Source organism: Nannospalax galili, unplaced genomic scaffold (assembly GCF_000622305.1).
Source record: "Nannospalax galili isolate Female #2095 unplaced genomic scaffold, S.galili_v1.0 scaffold136, whole genome shotgun sequence".
Taxonomy (NCBI): Eukaryota; Metazoa; Chordata; class Mammalia; order Rodentia; family Spalacidae; genus Nannospalax; species Nannospalax galili.
The window spans coordinates 4,944,348-4,967,891 of NW_008340872.1; the positions used below are offsets into that span (position 1 = coordinate 4,944,348).

Below are 23,544 nucleotides of genomic sequence, written 5' to 3' on the forward strand. Positions count from 1 at the left end.
GTCTACATAATGAGTTCCAGGACAGCTGGGACTACAGGGAGATCCTGTCTCAAAAAGACAAAAAAAGAAAAAAAAAGAAAAAAAAAAAGAAACACGTGTCTGGGGCCTTTGAGATGACTCAGCAGGTAAAGGCTATAGTCCAGCAAACTTGAGTACCCAATTTTGGTCCCCAGAACTCAACATGGAAGAGAAAACTGACTCCTCCAAGTTGTCCTCTGACTTCCACACATGTACTGTAGCACATGCATACCTGCACTCACACATCATACATTTATACACACACTTAGAAGTCCTTATAACTGTTATAGCCACTTGATTCCCCAAGTGAAAGAATAAGGTTTGGGTTGCATTCTGATTAAACTGTGCTAGGTGCCTTCGTGCTCTCTAGGATTTTCCTTTGGTCTGGTGTTCATCTGTGCAGGTCCTTTCTTTGTTAAATTGGAAAAAAAAAAAAATGTATGCCCCTGGCTTCTGATAGGCTCTAGGGTCCCTTCTTAGCATAAATTTCTCAGCTTTGTTGATAAAAGATGTTTGTGTTTTGAGCATGGACCTGCTTTGTCTGCCTGGACATTTAATTCACAGCCTAATTGTTTCATTGCTATTACTGAATATGCCTGCCTGATCTTTTGTTTCTTGAATTCCTAGTATAGTCAATGCTTTCTGCACAAATTTAGTAGTAAACTACATTGTATGATAGTATAGGGAGTGTGACCTTTAGAATCGACAGTTCAGGTCCATTTCTTGAGCATCATCTAAAACATGAAACCTTTTAATTTTTTAAGCTTATTTTATTTATTTTGCATGTATACATGTGCTGTCATTCATGTTGAGGTCAAAGGACAACTTGCAGGAGTTGGTAAACTTCCACCATGTGGATCCCAGGGATAAAACTCAGGTCATTAGCTTTGGCACCAGACACCTTTACCCACTGAACCATTTCCTTTGCTTCACTTCCACCCCACTCTTAGAGGAAACATTTTTGAATATCATCTGAAAGCAATTATAACAGCTCTTCCTTAATGTAATTTTTAAAAGTAATGAAGGTACGCTGTTGCGTCAACGCACGCTAGATAGGCAAGTAATGGGCCCCCTTTCCTCTCCTCCTCAGGCTTCTCTTTCTAATCATGCCCACGATACTGGCTGTATTCCTAACGTCTGTACTCTAATTTTTAAAATAAATTATGGCAAGTTGAATAAAGACCATGGTGTTTATGCTTCAAAACAGGGACAGTCTCATGCCTGTTTGGCTTTCTTTTTTAAAAATACAGTGACTAAGTTATTGTTGAAATGACTTAATGTGAGCCATTTGGGGCATTAGACAAATACTAGTTAGGTCTCAACAAAATATACTCTCGAGATTCCTGAATCAACTTTTTTAATCCCCTTTCTCTGTTTTAAAATGTGCGTGGGATGGGAGTATGTGAAATAAATGTAACTACATATTTATGAATCATGCAGTATTAATTTTAGAATTTTTAAGTTGAAATATTTGAATTCCTCTCTTAGTTCATTGATTTGTATAGCTTCAAAGATTACTATTTCCTTTCTAATTCCTCATTTTGCATTCACAAGGAGAATTTTTAGGTTGGTACATAAATAATAATTGAGGATCTTGGTTTTTTTTTAAGAGAATTTCTTTGGAGAAGGAATTCCTATCTAAATAGCTTAAGCTGTTTCTCCCATTCTCTTAACATTATTTAGGAAAGTTTCCAACTTTTTGTACTTCAGAGTGTCTGGTCCTTATATTGATTACATCTGGCATGCTGTGCCTTTTCTAAAAGTACTGCCATTGGGTCCCTAGTTTTGGAAAGCTGTGTAATTGTGAATTGTTAGAATGTGCTGCCAGATAGGCTAGTTACCCTGAGAAGAAAGACGAGCGTAGTATCATCAGGTCACTGTGGAAGGGCGAGAGCACATCTGTGTTTGAGATACTGACATTAATTAGAAAAATATGACTCATAAAAGGTTAACAGTGCTCAAAATCCCTGAAAATACACTTGAAAGTTTTTTGGAAGTCCCAGGTGACTGTGCCTATGAGTAAATAAAAACAAGAATTTAAGCTGTACTTTAAAAAGTTTTGAAGTAAGCATGTATAGGGGTCTGTGTGTACTCAGGCATTCCAGGGCCCCCACCCTCTGGTTTTTTAGATGATCACTTTTAGTTGTTGTTGAGTTCTGCCGATCTTGTCAGTGTTCTGCCTCTGCATTCATGCCCTTTTTTTTTTCCTTTTTAATATGATTTATTTTTTCCTGTTGATTTCTGTGATGGTATAGATGTGTAGAAAAGTTCGTGGCTTTTATTTATTTGCCAAATAGACAAATTTTAGTTGCAAAAGTTTGTTGCTCTCTTAGTAGATTGAAAATATCTTTGTAGAACAAGGGAACTGACTCTGAATTTACCTTGTCTGTTAACTATTTTTATTTCTTGTTTTTTAAGCTGTTTTCACTTATGGATATGAAACCTCCCATCTCTAGAGCCAAGATGATTCTCATTACTAAAGCTGCTATTAAGGCAATTAAGGTAAGAATAAAGTATATTTAATTTAGAAATGTTTTTGCATTTTTAGTTGATTACTATTGAGGTAGGATGCATGCCACTGCACACATGTGAAGGCCAGAGGACAGCTTTGTGGCGTGGGTTCTCCTTCCACCTCTGTGTCGGTTTTAGGGGTCGACCTCGGGCCGCTAGGCTTAAGTAGTCTCTTTACCCACTGAGCCATCTCTCCTGCCATGTGTTTGAAACTTTTAAATATTGTTGGAATGTGAGAGTTCATCTTGTGAGTTACTTCACGTGTGAATCAAACAGCACTCACTAGATTTTACTGAAGGGTTATGATAAAATTGTACAGTTATTCACGGGACTGTGACATTCTGTATTTTTCTCTTAAACCAGCTGACTGTTACTTGCTTCTTATATAAAAACAAAGCATGGGCTTGAAGAAATTAACTAATCTTACCCAAGCTCACACCTCAATAACACATTTTAGATACTGTTCTGGTTCCATGTTCTTGTCTCTTGTCTCTATCATGAGGTAGTCTGATACCTTATGAAGAATTTGCTGCTTAAGTAAGAAAGGACCTTCTCATAAAATATAAAAGGGAAAAAAAAGATCCTCTCTTTGGAGGGGATTTTGCTTTGTTATTGTTGTAACAGTGGCTGGTCTAGAACTTGCTGTGTAGACCAGGCTAGCCTTAAACTCAGAGATCCACCTGCCTCTGCCTCCTGGGTACTGAGATTAAAGGCGTGCAGTTCCATACCCAGCTCCTTCCTGATTTCCTATTTGTGATTTTTTTTTTAATTGATTTTGGGGGAAAAATTGATTTTGGTTTATTTCTAATGGTTCATTGAGTTACCTTGCTTGCTAATTTTGTAGATTGTGAAAATTCCAAGGTTAATTATTTGCTTTCTCTAATTATAGGAAATGCAGAAATATATAAACTGGCCATGATTTTCTTTTCTTTCAGCTTTATAAGCATGTAGTTCAGATAGTAGAAAAGTTCATCAAAAAGGTAACTGTTTCATTATTCATTTTATTTATGATGTGTGTTTATATTTGTGCTTTGTGATTTGGATGCTTGCTGCCAAAAGCAACCTACAAATAGTAGTTACAAGATGTCCTTTTAATTAGAAGTTAAAAGAATAGCATTTTCCTAGTGCCACCATTCATTGAATATTGGCTGAAAGTTCAGCACTCAGCTTTTGTGTAGTGCCTGACAAGAGTTGTGTGCCAGGACCCTTCCCCAAGCCTGAAAGACTTAATCTACCCTTTGCCCCATCTACTCTGTTGACATATAATTCCCCTCTGAATATTTCAAATGAAGTTTCTTTGTAGTTTTCCTAACTTTTCTGTTGCCATCAGAATTAAACTTTTTCAGTTGTAGTTAGTTGTGTATTGTTGTATGACATGTGTAATTAGCACATCCTCTCAGTAGACAACTGAGATGGTTTTAGATGTCTGTTTTCTTGGCTGATCTGGCCCTGTGCCATGTGATTTATGGTAGGTGTTTGATTAGAAACTTCTTGTAGAAGCAGATCAAAGTGCAAAGAATAGGGAAAAGTTTATATTGTACACATATCATTCCCTCCAAATTTCTCAGTGCTTACATGTGAATCTAGTCTATGTTAAGAGGAAAATGGACACAGTGCTGGTTGCTGACCTACCTTTTCTGCTGACTATGTTATAACTATCAATGGACTATTCCTTGATTGTTACTGTGATTTACTCAGCCAGTTCTCTGGCTAGATAGGTATTTTCCACCTTTTTTTACTTTTCACATAAAAATGCTTCAGTAGCTAACCTTAATGGAAAAAAATACATGCATCTTGTTTTCCCTAGCATAACTTCTTATATAAAGAATTGGATCAAATAAGGCTTTGCCTTTATTGCTTAATTGTCTTCAGTAAAGGATTGTGCCTTTATCTGCTACCATCAGAAATGTGTGTGTGAGTGCCTGCTTCTCTAGTATTCCTTTTTCCTTTGTTAATTTGATACACTCCAAATGGCTTCTGCTTTTAGTTTTTATTTCTCTGGTACATGTTTTAACAGAAATAAAATTGACTTTTTTTTTTGGTCTTTTTGAGACAGGGTGTCCCTGTGGTCCCAGCCGGCCTGGAACTTGCATTGTAGACCAGGCTGGCCTCGAACTCACAGAGATCTGCCTGCCTCTGTCTCCCGAGTGCTAGGATTAAAGGCGTGTGCTACCGTTCCTAGCTTAGTTTTGGGGAAATAAGAGCTCTCTGTAGCTCAAGCTGGCCTAGAACTCATGCCAATCCCTCTGCCTCGGTCTCCCAAGTGCTGAGCTTGCAGGTGTGAGCCACCACGCCCAGCTGGTTGTCATTCCTCCCTTTTTTCCCTTGAGGTACAGGGTGGGTAAACTTGGCCTGGCCTGGTGATAGCACAGAGCAGAAGAACCCTCCATGAATCAGGAAAACCCAATGCCTAGAGTTACTCAGCACTATGAGGCCATCAGGACCACGGGTCCAAGACCTCCAGCCCAGCATTCCATCAGGTTGGAATGACTGCGGCGCCAACCATCACAGCCCTCCCTTTACTCAGGTCAACAATCACTTCCACCAAGTGGACAGTCTCAGAGTGCCTTCGCATAAAATCAAGCTGGGCCTTTCCTGACTCCTACCCAGAAGGAGTTCTTTGTCCACTGCCCAGTCACCTACTCCCACAAACCCACTCAGCCTCTAAGTGGGAACCCCAGAACAATGTCTCTGTATCCCTCAAGACCACCGAGTGCTAGGATTAAAGGCGTGCGCCACCATGCCTGGCCAAAATTGACATTTTTAAAAGTACTTTTTAGTAATTTTTGAAAGGTAGAAAACCTAAATTAGAGACTTATCCTAATAACTGAGTTTGTGTGGCAGTGGATTGTTAGTGTCTCCTGGAGGAAGAAGTCAAGGATCTGAGAATAATAAACCCTCGGGTGGCTAGTTTCAAAGAATGGTGTTTGTCTATAGACGTGGGAATTTGACAGCCAGTTAAATAGTTTCTAAGCATTAAGTGGATGGATACATAAGGTTGCATGCATGAGATTCATGGATATCAAATTTGATTTTGCTTTTCTTGTACTGACTTTGTATCTTTATTCTTGCAGTGTAAACCAGAATACAAGGTTCCAGGATTATATGTAATTGACTCCATTGTGAGACAGTCTCGTCATCAGTTTGGAACTGATAAAGATGTTTTTGGGCCAAGGTTCTCTAAAAACATAACTGCTACATTCCAATATTTATACCTTTGCCCATCTGAAGATAAGGTATAGTTAATAACTTTTCAGTTAAAAATTTTATATTCTTGGATTTGTTTTTATTTTTATATATATTTAAATTCATGTTATTTGAAATGTGCAGATAATATACAGTGAGCGCTTGAGTTTTAAACAGAACCCAGTTTTTCTGCAATGGTCATTTCCTATTTGCTCCCTTGTAAAATAATAGATTAGCCTGGCCTCTACCTAGGACTTTTGTACTGTTGAATGGCAGAAGGAACCAAATTTATAGATTGAAAGCAAAGTAGTGATTGCTTTGGAAAGTGCAGAATAAGAAATTGCTAATCAGTGACTCTGAAGCTTCCATTAAGGGTAAATGAGGAAGTTCTAGGAATCTGCTGAACTATGTAGTACCTAACAGTTATGTGTACATTTAAGAATTTCTTATGAGGGTATATTTCATTAAATATTCTTACCCCACTTAAAGAAACTGAAAAAGGTTTGTTAAAGAAGCATCATGTTGGGGCTAGAGAGATGTCTCAGCGGTTAAGCGCACTGGCTGCTCTTGTGGAGGACCCGGGTTGAATTCCCAGCACTCACATGGCTGCTAACAACTGTCCATAATTCCAGTTCCAGGGAATCTGACACTCTTCTGACATCTGTGGGCAGTGCATGACAGAGGTGCATTTACGTACATGCAGGCATAACACTCATACACATAAAATAAAAATAATTTTTTTCTCTTTCTTTAAATTTTAGAATATTTTTATTATTCCAGGAGAGGCACTTTTAACACATTTTTCCGGAAATAACTTGAAGTAGGTTACATAAAAATATATATACAATGAAGTTTAAGAGGGAAAAAGGAATAAGAAATCATGTTTTTTTAAGCATTATCTTGCTTTAAAGAAAGTCTTGGGGCTGGAGAGATGGCTCAGCAGTTAAGAACACTGACTGTTCTTGCAGAGGACCCAGGTTTGAGTCCCAGCACCCACATGGTTGCTACAAACCGTCCTTAACTCCAGTTCCAGGGGAATCCTAAGCCCTCTCTGACCTCCACGGTATTGCACAACACGGGTGCACTCACATACATGCAGGCAATACACTCATACACATAAAATAAAAATAATAAAGTGTTTTTAAAAAGAAAAAGTCTTGCTAGCTGATCATGGTGGCACATATCTTTAATGTAAGTAAGCACTTGGGAAGTGGCTGTAGGAAGGTTGCTAGTTCCAGCCAGCCTAGGCTACAAACATGAGCTTATAAAGTTGGTTGATAAGAAAATTCTGTAGTCAAGAAAATACTCATTTCATTTTGTTGCTTATTCCTGAAAGGCTTGATCTTCACCACATAGAGGCATGTAAGTGGCATTTATCTGCCATTCGACTGCATGTGTACGCGTGCTTCTGTTCTCAGCTGGGGGACAGGCACAAGTACCTCCATTTAGGCTGTATACCATGTCCTCTCTTGTCTCCAGGGCCGGAGCCCTGCATGGACTCTGGGTACAATACTGAGAGTAGTGAGAAAGGAGCTTGTTTCCGTTAGAGAGGAGCATTTCGTTGTGGTCACAGGCACTGTGTGTATATTCTTAGAGGCTGTTCTGGAGAGGAAATGTGTGTTTTGTAAAAAGTCCTTGAATCGGAGATAAGATGTATATCCATGAATAACAAAATTTGTCTAGGTTTCCTTCAGATTTACTTGACTACAAAATACCTAATCTCTCAGTTATAGGCCAATTTCTTAAATACTGGGAGGTTTTTGTTTGTTGAGATAAGGTCTCAGACCTTAAACTCAAGATCCTTGCTCTTGAGTGCTAGGATTACAGTATGCACAGCCACACCTGGCACATCTTTTAAGTATTTTAACTGCTGTGATCATCCTGAAGAAACTCTTAACTTCATCTCCTTCTCTAAAAGGCATCTGCCAGTAGTAAAGTATGGTAGCAACACTAAATAGTGCATTTCTTTGTATTCTCCTGGTGATAGTCTCTGTTCTGAATCTCGATTATGCACACTGAAGAAAGGTTAATTAGAACTGTTGTTTAACTGGGTAGTAATTCTGATGGATTTTTTTTCTATGAAACAGATTTTCTCTTTTTGAAATCAGATATATTTTCTGTAAATATTCATTGTATATTCATTTTCTTACATATAACAGAGTAAAATAGTTCGTGTGCTGAATCTTTGGCAAAAAAATGGAGTATTCAAAATTGAAATTATTCAGCCTCTTTTGGACATGGCAGCAGGAACCAGTAATGCTGCTCCAGTAGCAGAAAATGCTACCAATAATGAAGGTACAGTCGTGTGTCTGTGATCTTAGATATGATAGAGATTTTGTACATGAAAAGTTTTCGAGTCTGTCTATATTGGTAGAACTTTTCCATAGGAAGGAAACTTGAGTTTACATCTTAGAAGGTACAGTTTTTCTTTATATAATTCTCACTTCTAATCAAAATATGCTCTTTGGCACTGTAAGTGCCAACCTTAGTAACCATAATCTGTTCATTTTACTGTATTAAACTGAATAGAAGTTTGATTTAACAGAGAAGCTTTAAAGGAGTGTTAAAAGGGAAAATTGTTAATATTTTCTTTACCTTAATGAATGCCCTTTTACTCTTTTAGGCTCACCTCCACCTCCAGGAAAAGTTTCTTCTGAACTCCCACAAGCCACTGCAAATTCCATACCTGCTGTGCCGCAGTTGCCCAGCTCTGATGCTTTTGCTGCTGTGGCTCAGCTGTTTCAGACAACTCAAGGCCAGCAAGTAAGTGACTTAAGGACGAGATGGTTTGCAGAGCTAGATTCTGTTGTCAGTCTTATCTCCCATTCCTCCTTCATAAGCACCTGGAAGGGAGAAAACGTCTCTACTTTTCAACTAAAATAGTCTTCCCTAGGGAGGAAATGACTGGGTTGATAAGGAAAATGTGAATGTGAAACATAGAGCTGTTGGAGTGGCAAGTGTTGTTGCTCACACACAATTCTAGCATTTCTGACTGATGCAAAATTATATGGCGTGTATTTTTCTGTATTTCTAGAAACCTTACTGTTAACACAATTCCATGTGATTTCTCTTCTCTTTGAGCCTCATTTTGTATCTCTGGATTGTCAGCATACATTTTTACTTTAAACATTGCACACTATATGGAATATATTCATTCACAGTAAATTAACTTTTGATGGTTATACATTGTGTGTGGTTTATCAGTTTTCCCATTCTTTAAGCTTCAGCAGATCCTTCAGACCTTTCAACAACCTCCAAAACCACAGTCTCCCGCCCTTGACAATGCTGTGATGGCTCAGGTTCAGGCTATCACAGCTCAGTTAAAGACAGCTCCTACACAACCACCTGAACAAAAAGCTGCTTTCCCCCCACCTGAGCAAAAAACTGCATTTGACAAGGTACGCTTCTCACATCACCCACCCCACTGTCTCTTACTCAGCTTGGATTGTGGGCCTTCTCTTTTCTGTGGCTTCTTGTGGATTATTGGTTTTATTTGTGATTTGATGGGTTTTTCTCAACATCAAAATGTTTATTTTTTTTTTCCTGGCTATAAGTATAATACAGGGTGACTGTAAAAGCTTTATGGAATAAAGTGATGACAAGGAAGTCCTTCATTAGCACTACCCTACCTGTACTTGGAAATGACTTCTGAGGCACTTTGCTGTATTTTAGTCCAGAATTAATCTACTGTGGATATATGCTTTCATTTTGATCTTAATACTCTTCTTTCTTTACTGTTAGGTCTGTTGGTATTCTAATACTTAGCAAGATTCCATTTCATGGACACATCTAAGTTCAGCTATTCCCCTATTGATAGACATCACATTGCTGTTAGAAACCTTAGTTACTACATCTGTAATGTGGGAGTTTGGATTGATTTAAGTGTCTTTTAGCCTACTCAGTGCTCCAGGATTCCTCATGCTCTGTTTTTCTGTGTAGCTGTGACCAAAACACCTGGGAGAACCAACTTAAAAGAGAAAAGATGCATTTTGGTTCATGGTTTCAGAGAGTTGAGTCCATGGTTGCCTAGGCAGAGCCTCATGGCAGCAGGATCATGTGGCAAAGAAGCCTCTTCACTTTATGGTGGATAGGCAGCAAGAGGAGGGGAGAGGGAACTTGGACTAGTCATAACCTTCAAAAGCATGCCCCCAGTGGCCTTCCTCCCACTGGACACCACCTTCAAATTTTCCACCATCTCCCAAAATGCAGCCTTTGTAAGCCACATTAACGGCAGTCATTCCTACACCAGAATGCCCCTATCTGTGGACCCAGTGTTCAACTTGAACCTGTAGGAGGCATTTCACAGTTAAACCTAACCGGCATGTTAAGATACCGCTGCTAAGAATATGAGTTTGCTGAAAAAACACAGCTCAGAACTCCTGTCAGACTTAACCCAGACAGCTCTACTTTTGTCTCTTTCATGGTTTTGTTAGGATTAAGATTGTATAAAATTTCATTTTTCCAGTTTCACAGTAAAAAAGTTGAAGTTTGAAGCTCATAGAATTACATGACATCTTTGGTTTCATCATCTCTAAATAATTTCTGATTCTTTCCAATATTCTAAGATACAAAGATTTTATCACCAGTAGTTCTAAATAATAATTGTAAATCCCAGTTTTTATTCTTTTAACTTAGTGATTTGCAAATGCCTACTGATTTTTAAAAGACCAGATAAAGTTTTGAGTAAAAGGAATAAGAACTGAAGAGATGCCTTAGTCGGTGAAGTACTTGCCATGTATGCGTGGAGACCTGAGTTCACACCCAGCATCCAAGTAAAAGTTGCGTGGAGCCAAGTCAGTAAGCTCCTGAGTAAGAGACTCTACCACAAAATAAGATCAAGAACAATTGATAAAGATACCCAGCCTAGTCCTGGCCTGCACACATAGACACACACACACACACACACACACACACAGGAATATAGAATATATGCTTGTGGGGAGAAACATAATACAGAAACTTGCAAAGCCAAAAGAGGCAGCTCCACACTGAAAAATTTTATAAATCTTCTTTGACACCTGCTTCCATGTACAAGTGAACATATTCTTACATAGGTGGTTTTGATTATTAATCTTTAATATTAGTTTTGTTTAGAAATCTCTGTACCTATACTACAAAAGAATTTTATGTATTCCATGTTTTTGTGTCTTATGTTTGTCTCTTCTGGAATCTATTTTACCGTATGATTCAAGGTTGTTTTAAGTAGCCATCAGGTTACCCTCAGTTTGTTTTGTGTTGTTGTTGGTTTTTGTTGTTTTGTTTTGTTTTTTTTTGTCTTTTTGAGACAGGGTTTCCCATAGCTCTAGCTAGCCTGGAACTCAGAAATCCATCTGCCTCCCAAGTGTTGGTATTAAAGGCCTGCGCCATTATGCCCAGCAGTATTTTTAAATTCTCTATAGTAAGTAAGTTCTTACATGTGTCCATATTTGTTTTAGACACTCTGTCACACTGATGCATTTATTTCCGCATCTTAACAGTTGAAATCACTGCACCGGAACTCAGCACAAATATACATTATTTCTAGATGTCCTTCTACTCATTCCTTCAGGCCTACTTTGACTATTCGTAGTCATATGTATTACAGTTCTTCAGAAAAACAACCCGTGGTACCTGTGGGTGGGTGGATGGATGGAAAGATTGCTCTTAAGTTAGTTCATGTGGTTGTTGGGAATCAGCAAATCTGAAATTTTTCAGGCAGATCAGCAGGCTGTATGTAAATCCATGTAAAAGTTAATAGAGACCGGAGTTTAGATTCCAAAAAGCAGCAGACTAGATACTCAGGCAGGTTTCTTTGTTGCAGTCTTGAGAGTTCTTATAGAAACCCCAGTCTTGTTGGGAAGACATTCATATTATTGGCCAAGACCAACTTGTTAGAATGGGTAATCTGCTTTACTTGAAATCTGCTTATTTAAATGAAAATCTTATCTAAAAGCTTTTACCTTCGTGGTAACATGGATTCGAGTTTGATGTTCTAGCTGGTCACTTTTAGCTCTCCAAGTTGACAGGTAAAATTAACCATCCGTCACAGCATCCTTCTGCAGGTGAGCTTTAGCATCGGCATTCCTTGGGCTTTTGAAGTTAGTTTTGAAAGTACTGAGAGCTTCTCCTTCAGAAACTCCTTTGACTGGAACATTTAAAATTTTTCTTTATGCAGCTCTTACATGCTTCTCGTCTTCATTTGTCCTTGTATGCGTGGTCATTTTTAATGTTTCATAGCACTTCATGTGATTAACAGTGCCAGAGAGAAGCAGCATTGGTTTTTACATTTCCTTGTAAAAGACCACAGCATTGAGTGCTTAGTTTTCTAGTTGGTTGTCTTAGATTTTTCTCAGGAGTTCTAAATTTAACCTTTTCAGCATCCATGCCTGTTAACTTTTTCTTTTCATATTATACCAATGGCTAAGACTTTGAGAAAAATAGTGAGTAGAAACCATGATAGTGGGTATCCTTATCTTGTTGTTCATTAAATTATGATTTAAGTAATAATTGCTTTAGTGTTTTATGTTTGTTAGTTGTATCCGGTTTACATGAAGAAACTCTGGGGCCAAGTGTGGTATAGCACACCTTTCATCCCAACACCTCAGGAGATTGAGGCTAGCCTGGACTATATAGCAAGTTCCAGGTCAGCTGGAGCTACAGGGAGACCCTATTTCCAGAAAAAGAAAAAGAAATTGTATGCACGTGTGCTGACTGTGAGTGTATGTGTGTTCTATGCTTTTTCATGTGGCTAACGCCTATTTTAATTGACATTAAAAGTGCTTTTAGCTATTTCTGCTCTAACTTCTTTATAGATCTTCCATTTCTTCCAAAGCACTGAAAATGTATTTTTTGGGTTTATAGATTTTATAAATGCTTCGTGTCCATTTCTAGAGTAATATATATAGATCTTTTTTTAAATATGTTTATTTAATGTGTATATTTCTAGAGTAATATATGTAGATCTTTTTTTAATATATTAATGTGTATGAGTGTATTGCCTGAATATGTGTAGGTGCACCCTTGTTGTGCAGTGCCCATGGAGTTCAGTTGAGGGTGTCGGATCCCTTGGAACTGGAGTTAAAATGGTTGTTAGCTGCCATGTGGGTGCTGGGAATTGAATCAGGGTCCTCTGCAAGAACAGCCAGTGCTCTTAACCGCTGAGCCATCTCTCCAGATTTTTTTGGTGTCATAAAACAAGTTTATGTATGCAAAGCCACAAAGTACTTACGTTCAGAAGATATTAATTGCTCATTTATTTAAAAATTGCAAGTATGCTTTATTTCTAAATACTTTATTTACTCTTAGTTTAGGTCTATACAGTGTACAACCTAAGGAAAGACCTTTCTTCCTGTCATAGAACTCTGTTCTAAAGTAACACCAGAGTTTTTTGACAGAACTATCACAGAACAGCTTAGCTTGGGAATGAGGTTGAAATCCATGAACAGCCTGGAAGATAAGTTTGCTAATTGGAAGCTAGACACAGGCTTTGAAGTTAAAAAAGACCAGTGTCCACATCATGATTCTGCCATTTTCTGGCTGTATTGTTTTAGTTACTTATCATCTGAACCTTAGTTTCCTTGTCTATGAAAAATAAAATTAGATCTATATTTCAGGTTTCCTACAAATATGAAATATCTATAAGCTCTCCTTAAAAACACAGGAAGTATTCAGAAGGTCACTTTCCCCTTTTATTATTTTAAATTTTAAAAATTTTATGTGTGTGAATGTTTTTCCTACATGTATGTAAGTGTACTCGTGCTTGCAATGCAGAAGTCCAGAAGAAGGTATCTTATAGTCTTGAACTGGAGTTACAGACAGTTGTTAGCTACCATGTGGGTGCTGGGCAACAAACCTAGGTCAGCCATGTCTCTGACCCTGAGTAAGGTAGTGTTTGTGCATTGTATAGCTTCCTGAAAGTGTACGCCCATTTCCATGCACACAAAGCTCCATGCATTTTTAGTCTGAGCAGATAAGTATTTTTAGAAAATTATTTGTGTGTCTGGTCCAAGATCTAAGACATTGGGAAAAGAAATTGTGTACACAGCACCATAGAGATACAGCTGATGTCAAAAGTGCTATTTTTGTAGTCCTTCTTCAGTCACTCAGTCTGTATTTTAAAATGAAACATTGATATACGTATTACAGAAGCTGCTTGATAGATTTGATTATGATGATGAGCCAGAAGCTGTGGAAGACTCAAAAACAGAGGACGCTGTTGCCATCAGCACTGCAGCTCCTGCTGCTGCTGCACCTCCTGTACCCGCTTTGGCCACATCTGCTGCTGCTCCTGCTGTGCCAGTGCCTACTGCCTCCTCTCCTCCTCCACAGGCAGCCTTGTGAGTTTCTTCTTAGTACTCTGACAGATAATTAGTAGCAGTTACAATGTATAGTCTAAGCAACAATTATGAATAAAAGCACTTAAGTGGAGTAATTATTTTGTGAAGTTTTTTGGTTTATCTTGTCTCTTTTGTAGCCCCAGCTGGCCTGGAACTTGATGTGTAGAATAAGCTGGCCTTGAGCTCACGGAGATCCACCTGCCTCTCCCTCCTAAGTGCTGGGTTTAAAGGTGTGCACCGCCATGCCCGGCCCATAAAGTTTTTTTATTAAGAGTATTCACCTTAATAGAAATGGTATTTTTTTTTTAATAGCTTTTATGTGGGAAATAATGCTTAGTACATAGAGAAATAACGTTAGTGCTTTTGGATGAGTAAGAAGAGTACTTTCCTTTTTTAGTGGGTTTCCGGGAGATGGCTTGCAGCAGCCAGCATACCCACAGCATCAAAATATGGATCAATTTCAACCTCGAATGATGGGAATCCAGCAAGATCCAGTACATCATCAGGTATAGGAATCTTTGTTACCTTAGGTAATGGTTTGCACTTGAGAACAGTTTTACTCATTGTGATGTGCCAAGTAGAATTGTAGTTCCATGAAAACTGCTGAATATAAGATGATTTGAGTTGCTTTTTATTTTGCAACAAGCTTATAAACAGAACACACTAATAATTACGGGCATTTGAGTTAAATAGTACAGCAATGCTATAGTTTCATTTAAAGAAATTCACGTATTTAATTACACAGCCATTTCCCTTACTGGGAGTCTCTGTTTCCTGTATGTTGTAATGACTGGCCACTCTAGAGGGCTTCAGTTCTCAGTATTCAGTAATGTAATTTGAAATATGCAACAGAAGCATCTGTAGCACACTGGAAAGTTATAGGAGACTAGAGATTGGTTTGTTGGATTTGTTTTGGTAAACACTTTCTTTTTTAATATTTTATTATTTTTACTATATGTATATGAAGGTACTGCCTGCCTGTGTATAAGTGCACTCCTGTTGTTCAGTGCTCTCAGAGGTCAGAACAGGGCATTGGATTCTCTTGGAACTGGAGTTACAAAGATGGCTGTTACTGTCATATGGGTGCTGGGATGGAACCTCGGTCCTCAGCAGAGCAGCCAGTACTCTTAACCACTGAGCCATCTTTATAGCCTCACACTTTCAATTTCTTAAAGTTTGTCATAAATCTGAATTACAGGGTCACAGGCAGGAGGGCATTTTAATGATGTAGAGTTTGGCCCCACTAGCTTCTAGCGAATTTCTGGCTTTTTGTTTGTTTGCCTGAATTCTACAATGATTCTGTTATATAGCCACCTTGGGAAATACTGCTTCATAGCCTGTTGAAAAAAGGTTCTGAAGGGGTTGGGAATTTACCTCGGTGGTAGAGTGCTTGCTTGAGGCCCTGGGTTTAGTCCTCAGCTCCAGGAGGAGAAAGGGCAAAATTAAAAAGTCCTAGGATATCTTTTTAGACTATACTCATTTTCTTGTCTAAATTGTTTCTAGTTCATTCTTTATATTAATGTCATATGTGATTGATACTGAATTTTAATGACTCATTGATGAAATTTAGAAAGTACTTTATTAGCTTGTTTTAAATACAAAGAAAATCCAGGAACATATTTTGTGTTTACTATATGCATATTTCTAATAACCTCTGAAAGCTTATAAATAATTCAGGAAGATATTCTGTGACATAATTTGTTGTATTGGTATGTGGCTTGCATATGCAGAAATGTCACGTTGTACTTTATGAAACCTCATTATCATGAATTTTTTTTAACTCTAAAAGTTTTAAATCTCCCTCCTTTGGTAAATTAACACACACACATACACGCGCGCGCACACACACACACACACACACACACACACACCCCACCCCACCCCCAATCTCCCTCCTTTGGTAAATTAAAACACACATACCCTACCCCTAGCTGGGCATGATGGTACACACTTATCATCCGAGCACTTGAGGGACTAAGACAGAATGATAATGAACCCCAGGCCAGCCTGGGCTACACTGCAAGACCATGGGCTTTTTTGTTTTTTTCAATTTTAGTTGTGTTTGGTTTTGGGCTGGTTGGTTGTTTGGTTGGTTGTTCTTAAGATAAAGTCTTGCTGCGTGTAGACCAGCCTGGTCCTAAATTTGGGGCAATCCTCCTGACTCTCCTTCCCTAGTGTTAGGATTACAGATGTCTACCATCATGCCCAACAAATAAGATTTTTAAAAATCTTGGGGCCAGGCGTGGTGGCGCACGCCTTTAATCCCAGCACTCGAGAGGCAGAGGCAGGTGGATCTTTGTGAGTTCAAGGCCAGCCTGGTCTACGTAGTGAGTTCCAGGCCAGCTGGGGCTACAGGGAGACCCTTTTTCAAAAAAACCAAAAAAAAAAAAAAAAAACTAGAGAGCACTTCTTGTAGCCACTTTTCCTCTGAAAAGCTTTATTACTGTTAAAAGTTGAAGACCATTTGCAAGAGAGTACTTGTGGCTAAGGTTAACCTGTCACATTGTGTCTTCATGTAAATAAAACTGTATCCTTTTTTGGGGGGGGGATCTTTTTGAGGCAGGGTCTCCTGTGGCCCCAGATGACCTGGAACTCATGTAGATCAGCCTGGCCTGGACTTCCCAGAGACCTCTGCCTCCCAAGTCCTAGGATTAAAGGTGTATGCCACCACGCCTGGCTATAAAACTGTCTTTTAAGTCAGTGTGTTCAGAATTTTGAATGAGTTATAGAACTTGTCATTTTATAGTACTTTAATATATAACAATACTTTAAAGAAACATCATACATTAAAAATTATGTAGCTTTTCTTCATTAAAAGTTTTTGAAACTATCCTAGTTTTATATAAAATAACCTTCCAAAATTATTTTTGGTTGCTCTTAAACTAAACTTACATACTTTCTTTTAAAATGAAAGGTTCCACTTCCTCCTAATGGACAGATGCCAGGATATGGACTTCTCCCTGCGCCTCCCTTTCCTCCTATGGCTCAGCCTGTGATGGCTCAGCCTGTAATTCCTCCAACTCCACCAGGGCAGCAGACTTTCCAACCCACTTTTCAGCCACAAAATGAGCCACTTGCACAAAAGCCACATCAGCAGGTAATATTTTCTTCTTGGGTAAATGGTCTTTTTGGTTGCCTTGATTTATGTGCACATTCCTGTTTTGTGTTTTCATTTTGATGAAACCCCTTGGGATACATTAGCCCCTCATTACTCTGTACTCCCAAGATTTTCACTGAAAGCTCCAGATAATGATGCTGCCAGCTTTCGCAGAACTCCTTGAGGATTGAGATAAATTGTAGAGGCCCCACCATGCCTAGGTTTTGTTAAAATGGTATGGAACTTGGGAATGTAACTTCCAGAAGTAGAGGCTTTTCCCTTATAAACCATATAAAAGTTTCCTTTTTTGTTTATCTTCGGTGGTGGTCAGTCATTATTTGGTCCCCAGGTAACTAAAAAGCTAATATTTATTAATTTTGGCTTCTTGCCTTTATAATTTTCAAATTTCTTATTTTATAATTTTTTTCTTTTTTTTTAAGGAAATGGAAGTAGAACAGCCTTGTATTCCGGAGGTTAAGCGGCATATGTCTGAGAACAGAAAGTCAAGATCTAGGTCAGCATCCAGGTAATTTATAGGAAAGATTTTCTAGCCCCGTATGTCTTAAGAGACATGGAGGCCAAAGTCAAATTAAATTGTTTACTGATGTTCACAGTATTAATAAAATAACACTTGGTTTGTAGGGAGAAGGCAGCAAAAGACATATCTAATTTTTAAATTGGGGCTGAGGGGGCTGGAGAGATGGCTCAGCAGTTAAGAGCACTAACTGCTCTTGCAGAGGACCCGGGTTTGATTCCCAGCACCCTCATGGTGGCTACAAACTGTCCTTAACTCCAGTTCCAGGGGAATCCGAAGCCCTCTTCTGACCTCCGCAGCATTGCACGACAGGGTACATTCACATTCATGGCAGGCAGTACACTTATACACATAAAATAATAAATAAAAAATATTTTTTTAATTGGGGCTGAAGATAGCTTAGTGGTTAAGAGCACTTGCTGCTCTTTGCTGACCTGGATTCAGTTTCTAGCACCTACATGGCAACTCAACAACCATCTGTTAACTCAAGGTCTAAGGGTTGATTCCCTCTCTTGGCCTCCCCAAGTTTTGCATGTACATGGTACACATACAGATGTGCAGACAAATATTCATACGCATAAAATAATACTTTAAAAACATCTAGTCTGGGGTTGTAGCTCAGTTTGTAGAGTGCTTGCCTAGCATAGGTGAAGCTCTAAGTTCAGTCCTTAGCACCATATGGATAAACCAGGTGTGGTAATGCACACCTATAATCCCAGCACTTGGGAGGTTTGAGGCAGAAGGATCTGAAGTTTGAGGCCAACTTGGGGGCACATGAGCCCCCATTTCAAAAAAAAGCGAAAAAAATTTAAAAGCCAAGTTCATCTTACCCACTTTGGTTTGATTTGATACAGTGCATATGTGTGTATGATATTACAGGAGCTGCCATGTTAAGTGTCACCAACAAAAGTGGAGCAGTCATAGTAATGCCACAATTGAACATTTTTAATTGCTGCAGAAAAAAACCTTCTCAGAAGAAAGACCTCAGTGTTTTCAGCCATAAAAGTTAGCTTCTTAACACTTAAGAGGGGATTGTGGACAGAGCCTGAGGTGCTAAAAATGAGTAAAGTGCCATTAATAGCAGTATACCTTGATTATTTCATCTAAATCATAGCCATTCCAGTTGCCTGTTTGTATTCTTTTTCAATTTAATATATGTGTGCTTTCTATTTTTTCCTCTGTGTGCTATCCATTTTCCTTCCTAATGAAAATTTACTAGGTCACCAAAGAGGAGACGATCTAGATCGGGCTCTAGATCTCGAAGATCCCGTCACCGACGATCTCGATCTCGGTCCAGGGATAGACGCCGACACTCACCTAGGTCTCGATCTCAAGAAAGACGAGATCGAGAAAAGGAGAGGGAACGTCGACAAAAGGGTCTTCCTCAAATCAAATCGGAAACTGCCAGTGGTAAATCATCTTTATACCCTTCCCTGCTGGCACCCATCCAGAGCCCCCCCTGCAAATCCATACATTCTGTTATTTGTAGTAAGGCCTACTACTGTGTCAAGTTAGTGTCCCCAGACATCCCTCACTGCAAGTTCATCTACCGAGATCTAGTCAGCCTATGTAAAGTCTCTCACTTTAAGAAGACCAGCTCTTCCTCATCCAGTTGAGTTTTATTCTAAATAGTGCTTGCTTGTGTCTTATTTTAATGTGCACTAAAAAATTAGAATAAATACTTCCCAATTTTATAAATAATTAGCCATTATAGAATGTATTAACTTGCATCATCTCCTGAATCTCATCATTTTCTGAACATGCATAGCAGACATGTTCTTGGTGTAAATCACTATTAGGATTTAATTTGTAATAGTGACCAGTACATACTTAAGCTTTCTAACTCTGTATGAGGCTCATACCTAGCGTATACCATAAAGGAAAACTAGATAAGTCAAGTTAGAGAAGGCAGCTGCATGAATGTAGCCAGGAAAGAACTGAACTGCTTGGTCATGAAGAGACTTAGGCCAAAGTCCTTGTTCCAATGTTCACCAACCAGTGACCAAGGCCAAGTTACTGCTTCTAGGACCCAAGTTTTTGTAGCTGTCTTTAGGTCTAACCACAGAGGAGACTTATTTTTTTTCCAGTTCTTGTGCATACCTTTACCCTGGTTTCATTCCTTCTAAATTTTTAAAGTTTATATTTGGCATCAAAATTCTATTTTTAATGTATAGCATAGCTACTTATGATGAAGTATGAATATTTTTATGATTATACTTTTATCTTAAGTTTGTAGTACCACACTCTGGGTGGGACAGCTGGACAAAAGGACTACTCAGCAGGATGTTGCCAGTCTCTTGGAAGAGTTTGGTCCAATTGAATCAATTAATGTGAGTGCTTGTTCACTTTAATGGCAGTAGACAAGATGTGATCAGTGTCATTTTGTGAAATTGAGACAAACTTGAGCTTTGGGGTTGAATATGCACAGGATTGTTGAAGGTATGACTGTAAGTTCAGGTGTTCCTAGTTCATGTTAATCTCTGCATTAGCTGTTTTCTTGGAGAGCCACATTTCAGTTAAAATATCTTCCTAGAAGTCTTTAACATAATTTGTATGACTTAATCAAGACCAAACTTGAACTGCCAACTTAATGAGTTTAACTTTAGATGTTTTTGTGTGCCTTTTGGTGGTGGTATTTGGGATTGAATTTAAACCTCATGCATGCTAGGCAAGCACTCCACTACTTAACCTTGGATTATAAATCACTGATAGAGGGAATGGACTGGTTACTTCATGCTATGTCTTTTTCTTTCGTTTTGTCATTGCCTTTTGTAATACTGAAATTTTTTGGGCAGATGATTCCTCCAAGAGGCTGTGCTTATATCGTTATGGTTCATAGGCAAGATGCATATCGTGCCCTGCAGAAACTGAGTCGGGGAAACTATAAAGTGAACCAGAAATCCATAAAGGTACACTTTTGTTTTTTGGTTTTGGTTTTTGGTTGTTTGTTTTTTAACAAAGTGCTAGGAGTTTAACTCGGGCCCTTATTATATAGGTTGGCTGGCTGGCTGGCTGGCTGGCTGGCTGGCTGGCTGGCTGGTTGGTTGGTTGGTTGGTTGGTTTTTGAGACAGGGTCTCACGTAGGCCAAGCTGGCCTTGAATTCCTGCTTTTATCTCCCAAGTGCTGGAATTTTAATCATGCAATACTGTGTCTAGCTTTAATTGGTGCTTTAAAAATGTCGCCTAATAAGATATTTTCTTATTGAAAAAAAGTAGATATTCTACAGTTTAAGGTTTGCCATTTTAGAATTAACTATGAAATAATCAATAGAGGCAGAAAAATCTTAGGTGCATGGACATCCTCTGAGGAACCCAGGTCACCATTGCCCATTGGTAGCACCTTATTCTCCTGGTTTATACTGCAGGAAGATTTTATCATGTCTATATACTTTCCTCTTTTAAAAATTCTTTATTTTATTTTTTATTGAGCCAGTGTCTTCCTGTAGGCCCAGCTGGCCTAGAACTCGCTATGTAGACCACACTGGCCTCAATCTCACAGAGATCCCAGCGTTGGGATTAAAGGAGTGTACTCCCACGCCCAGGTTCTATAGTCATTCAGAAGCGGTACCCAGTGTATTATGTTTGGCTATGTAGGGAACTTCAGCTTCTTGATGAACGTGTTCCCTTTCTCTAAGGTTTATTGTGGCTGTGCTGAGTGAGTGAAGGAAATACTCATCCTGGAACAAAAGTAGGAATACTGAGTAACTGATTCCATAGTGAGAGTAAAGTATTCAGTAAGGCCCAGAGCCAGCTAGTGCTAATTGCTTCCTGGCTGCCCAAGTCCAGATGAGGAGAATGATGGGGACCAGTGAGCTCTGATTTGTGACCTCTTCCTTTTTCTCTTTTTGTATTTTCACTATATTTCCAATTGTGGAATAGATTGCCTGGGCCTTAAACAAAGGAATAAAGGCAGATTATAAACAGTATTGGGATGTAGAGCTTGGTGTTACTTATATTCCGTGGGACAAAGTCAAACCTGAAGAACTGGAAAGTTTTTGTGAAGGAGGAATGTTGGACAGTGACACACTTAACCCAGGTAAAGCAGTGTTTCTTTAACAGTTTGTTTACTTCACAGTCATGTGACAAATCAAATGTAGGTTTTATTCTTTTACACTAGGAAGAACTATTAGGGGGCCTTTTAAAGTCCTCATGAACCAGTCTCCACTGTAAATTGAAGATACAATAGCCAATAAGACAGAACATGGTCTTTATCTGTGTAACATGTGAAATGCAAACACTGGTGAAGTAATTGCTGATTGTGGGATTCATCATTACTTACAGAGTCAAATAGATCTTAAGGAGAATTTTTCACTGAAAACAGACGAAGTAGGTCTTTAGCTGAGCATTATTGGTATACTTTGAACATCACCAATTCTTAAATCTGAAATGTTCCAAAATCCAAAACTTTTTCAGCACCAGAGTGTTTCAGTGTTTGTGGGGTTTTTGTTTGTTTTGTTTCTAATGAGGGATGTTCTACCAATGAACTATATGTGAGTATTCAAAAATCTTAGGCACTTTGGTCCTGAATACTTTGGGAGTGATACTCAAACCTGTTATGTTTCAATGTAGTGCTTCAAAATAATTTCTTCAGAAAAAATTAAGCATCCAGGAAATCTGCACACAAATAAATGTATGGAACCAAGAAGTACATTTGTTTATGGGTATGAATATTACAAGGACCAGGTTAGTGGGTGAGACTGCAGTGTTCCAGAATATGTGGACTTGGCCCTGAGAGCTGCTGGAACATAGGAGGAGCATAGGATAGCCTGGATAAAGTAGAGTGAGCATTTCAAGGGGTGTTTGAGAACAAGTGATGGTTTGACAGCCAGAAGGGTGGGAAAATGATGTGGAACTAGCCAGATTCCCCATGTCCTTGGGTAATGCATAATGCCTTCACTGAAAAGAGAGAGCTGCATTTCTCTTCTGGCAAATGAGCCTCCATGTGCAGGTATCTGAGAAGCTCTTGGCTAGGCAAAAAAGTTAAATAAGACAGTGGACTCCTGGAGGTCATGATCCAATGGAGGATTTATTTATGAGACAGAATGTAGGAGAGTCACTAATGAGGTTAAGCACCCCATTACTGAGTGGGAAAATACTTTCTGATTTTCATTTGACCAGAAGGTAAGTAAAAATAGGTAAAAGGATGCCTAATTTATTTTTTTAGTGTTAGGGAGTCTGCAATAGACTGTAGAACTAGGCATTTCTGGTTGGATCCATCCTTCTGCTAACTAGGAATGTGATTTTGATATGTTGTCTTCACTTTATAAAAGGCGAATGAATAATAGTATCTGCCTACAGATGGTCATGTGTAAAGTGCTTAATAGTAAGTAGCCTTACATGTTTTCCATGGTTATTCATTTAATTACTATTTATAAAATGTGCACAGGGGTTTCTTTACTGAGGCTTATATCAGCATTTTTCGTTTCCATATTTAGTTATAAGTGAAAATAATAAACATTTACTACATTTTTTCAATTCATAGATTGGAAAGGAATCCCTAAGAAGCCAGAAAACGAAGTTGCTCAAAATGGAGGTGCAGAAACCTCCCACACAGAACCAGTGTCACCCATACCTAAACCTTTGCCCGTGCCTGTCCCTCCTATTCCTGTTCCTGCACCTATAACAGTGCCACCTCCACAGGTGAGAATATTTAGGGCACCAGTTAAACTTTGGTGGGTCTGAAAGATCCCTTTCTAATCTTTACTATTGTATCCGGAGTATGACACATAAATGTCCAGAGTAGTTTATCACATCTATTTGTAGAATTTTTGTAACTATTAATAAAGTCAGAGTAAGTTTATATAGTTTCACATAAGTATAGATTATTCAGTTCCATACCATATAGTATCCTAGATGTGAAATCTGAACCTGACAGAATTTGT

At 38.6% G+C, this 23,544-nt stretch overlaps 1 protein-coding gene across 4 annotated transcripts in view; it reads left to right on the plus strand.

Annotated features, from left to right (window-relative positions):
* The window catches only part of Scaf4 (SR-related CTD associated factor 4), a 65,492-nt gene that overhangs the window by 22,483 nt on the left and 19,465 nt on the right, over positions 1–23,544 (plus strand). For 2 of the 4 annotated variants that reach the window (XM_008835984.3, XM_008835986.3), the window contains exons 2-16: positions 2,437–2,520; positions 3,465–3,509; positions 5,604–5,765; positions 7,875–8,010; positions 8,339–8,478; positions 8,937–9,113; positions 13,840–14,030; positions 14,428–14,536; positions 16,945–17,127; positions 17,568–17,653; positions 18,882–19,072; positions 19,892–19,992; positions 20,458–20,571; positions 21,542–21,698; positions 23,145–23,302. In XM_008835984.3, coding sequence (XP_008834206.1) covers positions 2,437–2,520; positions 3,465–3,509; positions 5,604–5,765; positions 7,875–8,010; positions 8,339–8,478; positions 8,937–9,113; positions 13,840–14,030; positions 14,428–14,536; positions 16,945–17,127; positions 17,568–17,653; positions 18,882–19,072; positions 19,892–19,992; positions 20,458–20,571; positions 21,542–21,698; positions 23,145–23,302 — 2,034 coding nt within the window. The remainder of the gene's footprint in view (positions 1–2,436; positions 2,521–3,464; positions 3,510–5,603; positions 5,766–7,874; positions 8,011–8,338; positions 8,479–8,936; positions 9,114–13,839; positions 14,031–14,427; positions 14,537–16,944; positions 17,128–17,567; positions 17,654–18,881; positions 19,073–19,891; positions 19,993–20,457; positions 20,572–21,541; positions 21,699–23,144; positions 23,303–23,544) is intronic. The other 2 variants (XM_008835985.3, XM_008835987.3) reach the window with 1 other exon arrangement.